The sequence below is a fragment of the Malania oleifera genome, chromosome 9 (genome assembly GCF_029873635.1).
Source record: "Malania oleifera isolate guangnan ecotype guangnan chromosome 9, ASM2987363v1, whole genome shotgun sequence".
Taxonomy (NCBI): Eukaryota; Viridiplantae; Streptophyta; class Magnoliopsida; order Santalales; family Ximeniaceae; genus Malania; species Malania oleifera.
Window position 1 is genome coordinate 89,513,126 of NC_080425.1, and position 11,245 is coordinate 89,524,370.

General features: G+C 35.7%; 1 protein-coding gene across 1 annotated transcript; it reads right to left on the reverse strand.

Moving 5' to 3' along the window:
- Positions 1-4,059: 4,059 nt before the first annotated feature.
- On the reverse strand, positions 4,060-7,570 carry LOC131164651 (MDIS1-interacting receptor like kinase 2). Its single transcript, XM_058122001.1, has 2 exons — positions 4,584-7,570; positions 4,060-4,515 (listed from the first exon to the last, which is right to left on the reverse strand). Exons 1-2 carry the CDS (start codon positions 7,381-7,383, stop codon positions 4,214-4,216), a joined length of 3,102 nt encoding a protein of 1,033 aa, XP_057977984.1. The 5' UTR covers positions 7,384-7,570; the 3' UTR covers positions 4,060-4,213.
- Positions 7,571-11,245: the final 3,675 nt, after the last annotated feature.

The following is an 11,245-nucleotide window of genomic DNA, read 5'->3' on the forward strand; positions in this document are numbered from 1 at the left end:
GCGAACCGAGTCCCAAAACCTACAAAACACAATACAGAATATACGCACAAGACCATCATCTACAAAACTACCAGATCAGAAATGAAAACCAAGTCTTACCTCGATTTTTCACCAAAACCCTAAAACCTCCGAAACGAGATTCTAATCCGTAAAAGTTGTAGAGAATCCTTCCATGATCCTCGTGGTAACTTCCGTTTCCCGATTCTAGAAACGATCGGCGAAGAAATCTAGAGAGAGTAGAGAGAGTTTAGAGAGAGAGATGAGATTGAGTTTACTTAATGAAGAAGTAATAGAAATTTCCTTTTATAGCCCTTTGACCCGGCCCAATTTCGTCGATGAAATGGAACCTTTGTCAACGAATCTTTCACTGAATTCGTCGACGAATCGATGGCCTCGTCGACGAATCCTGATATTTCTTGATTTCCAGACCTCTCGGCTTTTCCTCATCGAAGAGGCTCTAAATTTCGTCGACGAGAAAAGCACACACTTCGTCGACGAAATCTGACTTCGTCAATGAAGCCTGGTAAATTCCAATTTTGCCCCTCTCTTAATATTTAAATCCAATTATCACGGTTTGGGTTCTTACAACTCAGCTATGTTTTATGAAAGATCGTTATGAGTTATTTTATATATTTTGTGCCCTTCGTTCTAAAATAAAGACTCTGTTTGGTTTTCCAGTTCGAATACTTTGGAATGATAATGCTAAAGAGTATTTCAGTTCACAATTCACTGCTTATATGACTCTGTTTGGTATTGTTCATCAATCATCATGTGCCCACACTCCTTTACAAAATGGGGTTGTAGAGAAGAAAAGTAGACATTAAAAAATTTTGCACCTTACTTTATCAAATGCATGAACCTAAAAGTAATGTTATACTTACTACTTGCGATTTGATCAACAGTGTGCCATCCTCCGTTCTTAGTGATAAAATTCCCTACTCCATTCTCTTTCCTAATTCACCTTTATTCTCTTTACCTCCTTGTATATTTTAGTGCCATCCTCCTTGTATACTTACTACTTGTGCTATAAAATGTGCTTTTTTGGGTTACTTATATACTTAAAAGGGATATTGTTGTTATAATCTTGCGCTATATCGCTTCTTTTTTTTTTTTGTAGATGTTACCTTCTTTGAGTCTACATGTTACTACTCCCAATCTCTGGGTGTTTCTAAGCTTAATGATCTAATCTTCCATATTCTAGTTTGTTGTCCTTGCCCAATCAACCATCTAAGTCTCCATGTAGTTTGAGTCCTTCTCATCATCTTGATCATCCTATTTTGCAGGTGTCTTCACGACGGAGGCTCCAAGGAAGAGAGTCCCATCTAACTCTTAGTACCGCGCCCTTGGTTTCCTCATCTAATGAACATATTTCTCATGATGTTGATCCTACCATTGTTGTCTAGAAAGGTAAAGACAGATGGACACATGTACCTGGCATCCCATTTCCAACTATGTTTGTTATGACCTCTTATCATCCTCCTATTATTGTTTTATTATTGCTCTATCATCTATTGCCCTTCCTAAATCTATATTTCGGAGGCCTTAGCCCACCTTGGGTGGAAGAATTCTATGGTTGAAGAGATGAATGCTTTATAGGATAATGGTACTTGGGACTTGTTATCTTTTCCTTATGATAAGTCTGTGGTTGGCTGTCGTTGGGTATACACTATGAAAGTCAACCTTGATGGTTTTGTGGCTGGTCTGAAGGCCTATCTTGGGGTATACTAAGGTGTATGGTTTGGATTGTTCTTACACTTTTACTTCGGTTGCCAAACTTACATAAGTATGTTTGTTCATTTCCTTGGCTACCTCTTGTCACTGGCCTCTACATTAGTTAGATGTGAAGAATGCCTTCTTGCATGGTGATCTTAAGGAGGTCTATATGGAGCAACCACCTGGGATTGTTGCTCAACGGGAGTCAAGCTTAGTGTGTCAGCTCAAGAGCATGGTTTGGTCGTTTGAGTGCCTTAGTATTTGAGTTTCTTCTTCGATGGTGCCGTGAATCATTCTGTGTTTTATCATAATACTTCATTGCGTAGGTTCCTTCTTATTGTGTATATGGATGATATTGTTATTACAAGACATGATGATAAAGATATTTAGAGTCTCAAACTTTTCCTACAAAAAAATAAGTTTCAAACCAAAGATTTGAGACTGTTGAAATACTTCTTAGGTATAGAAGTATCTAGATCTCGTATGTGAATTGTTTTGTCATAGAGGAAGTATATTCTTGATTTGTTGGATGAAACTGGACTGTTGGAATTCAAACTGGTTGATACACCCATGGATCTTGATAGCAAGTTAGTGCCGAATATGGACGATTTGTTGCCTAATCTTGGACAATACCGATGGCTTGTTGAAAAGTTGAATTACCTCACAATCACACAGTTGGACATATCTTTTGCAACAAGTGTCATGAGTCAATTTCTGGATTCTCCGGGGACAAGTCACTGGGACACAATAATTTGCATCTTGAGATATCTCAAAAGTGCACCTAGGAGAGATCTTCTATATCGAGATTAGGGTCATACTTATATTTATGGATTCACATATGTAGATTGGTAGAGGTTGCCTTTCGACCGAATATCCATAACTCGGTATTGTATCTTGGTTGGTGGTAATTTGATGTCTTTGAAAAGTATGAAACAAACTATGGTGGTCAGGTCAAGTGCTAAATCAGAATGTAAAGCTTTGGCGTACACTACTTGTGAACTTATTTAGTTGAAGAACATGTTGGAAAAATTGGGTTTTTTCACATTCTAAGCCTATATAGTTGATGTGTGATGATCAATTTTCTCTTCATATTGCCTCCAACCTAGTCTTTCATGAGTGGATGAAATACATTTGAAATTGATTGCCATTTTGTTTAACAGAAACTTGTGCAGATGCACATTATTGTTGGTTATGTGAAGTCTGATACGCAACTTGCCCATTTGTTTACCAAAACTCTAGGGCTAGGATGATTGGTTCTATTAGAGATATACTAAAAGAGGTTTTAGATGAATCAACGGAAGATGCATGACTAGTTAAGCGAGTTAGTGCCCCAACTCCCAAGTACACCCAAAAATTAGTTAAAAGCATATGGTTTAAGACACAACAATAATTTAGAAACATGGTTAAACTTTGAAAAGTATAAAGAGACAAGAAATGATGGAAAAAAAATGTTAGCAAATATAAACTTAGTGCATATAATAATTTGCATAGTTCGACTAGGTAGTAAAATGGGGAAATGCATTCAAACTTGTTAGGGCTAAACAAAGAAAGAGTGGAGACCTAGGTAATATCAACTGTATAAGAAATGATGATGATAGTGTTTCGTTAAAGAAGAATGTCGACTTATTTTAGTTTCTTATTTTAATGAAAATCAAGTAGAAGGCTTAACTTATAATAGAGAAAAGATGAAAATTTGAGACTTATATGCTATTATTTAATGAAGTTAAATATGCATTAAATAGGATAAAATGGAAAGTCATAAGGTTAGATAGGATCCCATGAAGTTTGGAAATGCTTAGGATATAAGTATATAGCAAAGTAATATGTTTTTTAAGTTAATAATAAAATTATTAAGGACTAAGAAAATGCCAAAGGAATGAAGGAAAAGCACTTTGATGGCTAATTACCTATATACAAAAATAGAGGAGATATTCAAAATTATAATAAGTATCATCGAATGAATCTTGTGATTTATGAGTCACAAATTGAAACTTTGGGAAAGGTTAATTAGACAAATACTTTAGCTGGAAATGATGGTTCCTAGAAATAAGTTTGGTTATGTTCAAGAGATCAATCATAGAGGCTATATATTAAGAAGAATTATGAATAAAAAAATAGATACTTGGCCATGGTTTTTATGTCCCAGAAGAAGCCTATTGTAGGGTTCTGTGGTTGGTTCTAGAAAAAAATGGAGCAGATAGCAGGTATATAGATGTCATTAAGATATGCATTAATAGGGAGATTCAAGGGAGCTTCGAATCTACAGGGGTTATCAAAGGTCTACCTTGAGTTATCTAAATAATTCAGCATTTAGATTCAAGGATTATTCCAGGTTCAGAACCCTGCTTAACTGAATTCAGCATTAAATGCTTGATGCTTAATTTTTTCAAGCACACCCTTAGTTGGCAATACAGCCTTCCTTGTACAGCAATATAAAAAAGAACATAGCCTTCTGCACAAATTATACATGTACAAGTTGCACTAGCATGACTTTGTGAATTTATTCATAAGAAGATGATATTCGGGCTGCTAGTGCCTGAGAAACATCATGCATAGTTGGCCTATGTGCTGGATTGACTTGTAAGCATGCAATTGCAAGCTTTGTGATGAATAACAAATCCCCCTTAATTTGATTTGTTGGAGGTGAAAGGCGTTGATCCAACATCTCATTCAGCAATATTTTATCCATCGCTAATGAAGAAATGAAATCTCCAGGATGAGCTCCTTTTATCACTTCCAATGCTAGTACTCCAAAGCTGTACACATCACATTTTTCTGTGACCTTCATAGTGTATGCAACCTCTGCAAAAAGAGAGACACGTTATCATCATGTATCCTTGTTCTGTTTCTTTTTCTAAACAGTCATTTACCTGGTGCCATGTATCCATATGTGCCTGCAGCTGCAGTCCAATTCGATGAGTCTGGATTCAGAAATTTGGCAGTGCCGAAGTCAGAAACATGAGCCTCATATTCGGAATCAAGCAAAACATTCTTGCTTGATATATCTCGGTGAACAATAGGTGGGGAGCACTCATGATGCATGTATGACAAAGCATATGCCACACCTTTAATGACATTTACCCTCTTACTCCAGTCCAATTCTGTTGCTTCTGTCACCGTGCTCAATAGTCTTGCCAAGCTACCTCTTTCAATATACTCATAGACCAAGAGCATATGTTCTGCATGTGAACAAAATCCATGGAATTTCACAATGTTCCGATGTCGTATTTCTGTTAAAGCTTTGATCTCGTTTCGAAAGACTTTTTGATCTTTCTCCTCTCCAATGCATTGTGAGTGAAGTTTCTTCACAGCAACCATATGATTTGATGACAGCTTCGCCAGGTACACGTTTCCCTGGCTTCCCTCTCCAATGCAATGTGTGGCATCAAAATTGTTAGTTTCTTGAATTATTTCATCATACATTATTCCACCAAAAGTTTGTTCCTCCAGAAGCAGATCTTCATTTACCATTTCTTTTGATTCTGATTGAGCATTCCTTTTTCTCTTTTGAAAAATGAAAAAGCTTCCAATGAAAGCAAATAAAAGCAAAACTGCTCCCAAAATAGGGAGCATGACCAACAACAGAAGTTTGACACCCTTCTTCTTGCCTTGTTGGTGGTCAAATGAGGAATTGCAAGGTTGCAGGCCTCTGACATTGCCGCACAAACCTCTGTTCCCTTGTAGTGCTTCTATGGGAGCATCTTGAAAAGCTTTACTGTTGGGAATTGGACCCTGCAACTCATTATTTGATATGTCTAAATATGACAAGCTAAGCATTTCTTCAAAAGCCCCCGGAATCTGACCTGAAAGCTTGTTGTGTGACAGATTCAACGTCTCCAAGCTCTGCAAGTTTCTGATTTGTGATGGTATTTTCCCTGTTAGTGAGTTATGACTCAGATCTAGTAGAATTTGCAGCTGAACTAAATTACAAATATATGATGGTATTGTGTCGCTTAATCTGTTATTGCTCAAGTTCAGACAAATCAGCCTCGAGCAGTCACCAAGTTTTCCTGGTATTGAACCACTCAAATTGTTTGCAGACAGGTCTAGTCTCTCGACATTGGAAAGTGATCCTAACTCTGGAGGTATCATGCCAGAAAGTTGGTTATTGCTCAAATATAGCTGTGACAAATTAGTCAACTTCCCAAGTTCCTTTGGAATCTCCCCAACTAAATGGTTTGAAGAAAGATCAATTAAACCTAGTTGAGATGAGGTTCCCCAGTCAGATGGTATTCTGCCTGTAATATTGTTGCTTGCAATCCGCAGTGTACGTAATTCTGGGCATCTTCCCCAGTTAAGTGATATTTCTCCATATAATTTATTAATACTCAGATCTATGAGGGAAAGGTTTGGATGGATGCCAAAAACTTCTGATACATTCCCAGTTAGTTGATTCTCTTGAAGCCGGACTCTGTACAAGCTTGTGCAGTTTCTCAAGCTTGTGGGAATTGGACCTATGAAGTGGTTGTCATACGCAGAAAGGTTCCTAAGTAAACCCCCTTGACAAATATGTTGAGGCAAATAGCCAGTGAAGTTGTTTGTATCCAGTTGCAGCACAGCCAACTTTGATAAATTTCCAATTTCTTGAGGAATGGAACCAGAAAGATGGTTCGCTCGAAGATGTAAAGTCTTTAAATTGCTCAAATTACCAATGGAAGCAGGGACAGAACCAGTGAGTTGATTCCTGCTCAATTCTAGCCGAACAAGAAAGTTCATGTTTCCTATTTCTTGAGGAATGGAACCAGAAAAATGATTGTCATAGAGATGCAGAATAGTTAGGTGGCTCAGATTAGCTAATGATGCTGGCATGGAACCCGAAAAGTTGTTTGTGTGAAGGCTCAGAGAGTCAAGTGCTTTTAGTAGTCCAATTTCAGGCGGTATAGAACCATTTAATGAATTATCGAACAGGTCCAGCGTTGTTAGCTTTTCAAGGCTTCTAAAAATACTGGATGGTATGGGACCTGCAAGAGAATTGTCGCTCAAGTACAGCTCAACAAGGTTGGAGAGATTTCCCAGATCCGGAGGAATAGAACCAGAAAGTTGATTATGATACAAATCTAGCTTAGCCAGGTTGCTCAAAGCTCCCAAAGAAGCTGGAATAAGACCATTAAAACTGTTGTTGTACAAAGAAAGATCAGTGAGACGGCTTAACTGACCAATTTCTCCAGGAATTGAGGCATTTAATCGATTATTAGCAAGGTGGAGGACCTCAAGATTTGTTATCAAGCCAATTTCTGATGGGATTTTCCCAGTGAACAAATTGAAGGAAAGATCAAGAAATACCAGTTTGGAGAGGTTACTGATCTGTGGAGGGATGGTACCATAGAGCTTGTTCGTGCTGAGATTAATATGCAAGAGGTTTGGAAACAGCGGGAAGGAGAAGTTATGGAACGTGCCTTCCAAACCCAGTTCCGGGAGGATTATTTCTGTGATCCTTCCAGCAGTGTCACAAGATAATCCAGACCATGTGCATGGATTCGCTCCTGTTCTGGAGGCATTGCTGGGAGGAAGATGACTCCAGGATGGTAGAAAACTATGAGTTTGGTTTTCCAAGCTGGCTTTCCATTTGAGCAGAGCATCTGCTTCTTCAGTGGAGGCTGTAGCAGTTCTGTTTAAAGAAACGAACAGAAAACGCAAGACCAGGAGAGCAAAGAACAGTCTCTTATCCATGGGAAGAATGAACCTATGCGGGTTTTGGTTTGCATATAATAGAGCTTTGTTCAGTTGTTCTGAATGACACCAACACCTTTGGCAATTTTCTCTTATCTGTGGCTTCAACTATGGTAATGGACTGTATTCTATTCTCGAATTTTCCTTTTTCAGTTGTGAGATTGTATAAAGCTAGAAATATAGACATTTTCCTAATGAAAAGAGGGGGAGATTCCGCGCGTTTGAAAGTTATTAAGTATGTTATAAAGTTTTGGCATCTTTGGTAGTGCTGTTCCTTTTAAACTATTATCGTTTGGTTACTTTATTCTGCATTATTGAGATGACACAAGTCCCCAGAGTGTCATTTCCAGATGATGGTGATTCCATTTTCTCCCAGCAATTTTCCAGATGAGGATAATTGATCTCATTTTGTTTAGTTTTCCGGAAGGTTCCTACTTGAGTCATTTGGCCAACTGTTCTTGCCAAAACCCCTATAGCCAACTGACCCTCCAGAAAGTTTTGAGTGGGCTGGCGTTTAGTTTTGTACAATCAGAGTCTCCAGGGACACTCATAAGTATTGTTTGCTTTATACTAAAATAATCATTTATTTTAAAATATTTTTTTAGAAGAATACTATTTTCTGAAAAAGCATTTTTTTTAGAAAAATATTTGTAGGATAAAGTATTTATTTTATATAATTTCATATTACTTTTTGGTAAGTACATTTTTAGGAAAAAAAATACTTTTCTATTTAAGTGGTTTGAAGTTGTGAAATGTGAAGTAGAAAAAGTCAAAGATATGGAAAGCTGAATGACCTCCAGGACCCACGAAAGAAGTTGGACTCAGAAAAAATTGTCCCCTCTCTCTCTCTCTCTCTCTCTCTCTCTCTCTCTCTACTTTTATACCTCAAACAGTTCAACGATAGGAATATGTCTTACTCGAGTAATTTGGAAACGGTCAGGGACATGTTTTAAATTTTGTAAAAAAAGTATATAATTATATTATCTATATATTATCTCGATTTTAGCTTGAACTTTGGAGAATGTCCGTCGAGAGGTCATCAAGGATTTCCCAAACTTTCATCTACCTCTCGATTGTTGGAGGATTTAGGAATAATAATCACACACAAGTAAAATATAAATATATAATAAAAATAGAACACTAGATTTAAAGTGGTTCGGTCCAATTTGACGTATCCACGGAGCATACCAATCTCACTATAAATCGGGAGAATAAATTCAAGGAGGATGAGCAACTACTCAACTCAACTCTCTCTCTCTCTCTCTCTCTCTCACACACACACACAATACTATGTTCTTCACACACTCTTCCACACAGCTCTGTCTACACACAACGCAACACAATTTCACACACACACACACACACATCTTGTAACACCCCCACCCCGAGGGGCCTGGGATATTAACTTTTTTCTACTGATTTACAGCGGAAGCAAATAAACTCTATTATTATTAAATCAAAGCACTAATTATCCATATTACAATTATTTATTTTAAAAGAAGAAAAATTACATAAGCATAAATATCTAGCATTATACTAATATTTCTAAACAATCTTTATTTTTCTATCCCCACCCGCATGCTTGCTAAGCCTGATTTCCAACATGCTCTTCAGAGTTATATGAAATAAAAATATGATTGGAGTGAGACGACGCTCAGTAAGTAAATAAGATTATTATTAGTGTGTGGCAAAAATGAACTTTTTAAAAATTTCGTAAAACAATATTTATTATAACTTCAAAACTATCTCTAGAATAAATATATATTTAAAAATTTCTACATAAAATTTTTACCATCAACTATAATAGTAAAATTTTATAATCATATACTATAACTGTTAAATTAAATTTTTAACTTTAAAATTGTATAAATATTTAACGATAAATATACATATACTTTTCCTTATACATTTTCTTTAGATCGTCATTTAAGCACTAAAATGATCATTTTCATGTAAACTTATACTTTTCCTTCAAATCATCAGTAACTTTGTACACGTAATTAAATATGTATACACATATATTGTAAAAACCACTCTTAGGCCTGTTTGCCGTAAGTCATGTTTATCCCCATGACTGGGTTGTGCGGTCCGAACACTGGACTTAACTGGCTGCCCGACCAAACTAAATCAACGTACGTAAACTTTAAGTGAGATTTTCCTTATTAAGTTCTGGTCCGGAACCAGGTGTGCATTCAGGAGAAATTCACTAACATAAATAATCACTCTGTAAACAGTGTGGATGTACTCTAATCCGTATAAACTTTAAGTTGCGGTACCGAGCATCTGTAACTTTGAACTTTCGTTGCCATAAGGGGTTTTAAAATCATCTTATTATAATTTATACAATTTAAAATACTATCGTGAAAATCTCATCTTTACTCATATTTTCATAAAGAAATGTAACGTAAAAATAAACTCATGCCATACAAATTTTGTGTTAGAAATATATATAATTTTATTTTTGAATAGAAATAAATGCTGAAAATTTACCCGAAGGGATTAGAGCATTTCTTAACCCAAAAATATATGCAAGTATATTAAAGATAGAACTCGTATAATTAAATACATGTAAAAATAAACTCATGAAAATTTTGTATAACTAATTAACATAATTGAAATTTACTTATAAAATAAACTCGGATATGAATTTAAAAAAAAAAAAAACAAACATAATCAAAATTTTCTTACAAATAAACTCGGGTATAAATTTTGAATAAAAAAACTAACATTATCAAATTTACTTACATTCTTCTTTTACCGCGCTACGAACACAATTACTATCTTTAAGAAATGAGATCGGAAAGAGTGGGTGACTAAGAACTTATTTAAAAATTCTCTCTCCACCATAATTTCTTTCACTCACTAATCCTTCTCTTCCTTAGAAAATTGTTATGAAAAATGAAGGTTGAGAGCTCCCTATTTATAGGAAAATTTTGAGGAAAAAATGAAATTTATAAAAATGTGGGGAGATTGGTGAAATTATAATTTTAAAAATTAAAGAATGGGCAAGGTATGGGTTGAGTATGGGATAGGGATGGAGGCCATGTGGGAGTGCTTGCCACCATTCCCACTAAATGAATTTTTTTATTTATTTATTTACTTACCTAATTAATTAATCAATTACTTAATTAATTATTTTATTATTTTTTTTTCTAATCATTATTATCATTATTATTGTTATTAATTTAAAACTACTTTTAGTATTTATTTATTTTATTATTTATTTTTGAACAAGAATTAAATTTAAATTTTGAAAACTCATGTGGGCCCCATATGGTCTTGTGGGCCCCACGTAGTCTTGTGGGCCCCACACAACTTCGAGACCCAAATGGATCGTACGTAACTCCAATAATCCTCATACGATTTTATGAGCCCTATATAGTTTTAAGACTCGTGTAAACCTCCATATGGATTCGGGACTCATGTGGGCCCCACATAATCTTGTGGGCCCCGCATAGGATACCTATATTATTATTATTTTATCATATATTTCTGCAAATTATGTTAGTCAAAACACTATTTTATGTATATATACTTATTACGTGTACAAACAGTGTCTATCCTATTTATCCTATGAAATTCCATTTTGACCAGGCCGACCTCCAGGGAGCGACTGAGCCGCAATGGTCTCTGAGCACTCGCTAAGACAAGGTCTTTCTTAGGCATCAAACATGGAATCAAGGATCCTACAGAAAACACTTCTATTATGATATTAACTTAATGACCATTTTTATTTTATTATAATTATGCTTTAATCATATATATATTTTTGGGTCATCACACATCTCATTTATAGTCATGGATGGGGGGTGCAAGTCAAGGGTAGTTGGATAAAATTCAATCATAGTGGGTTGGGTTGGTG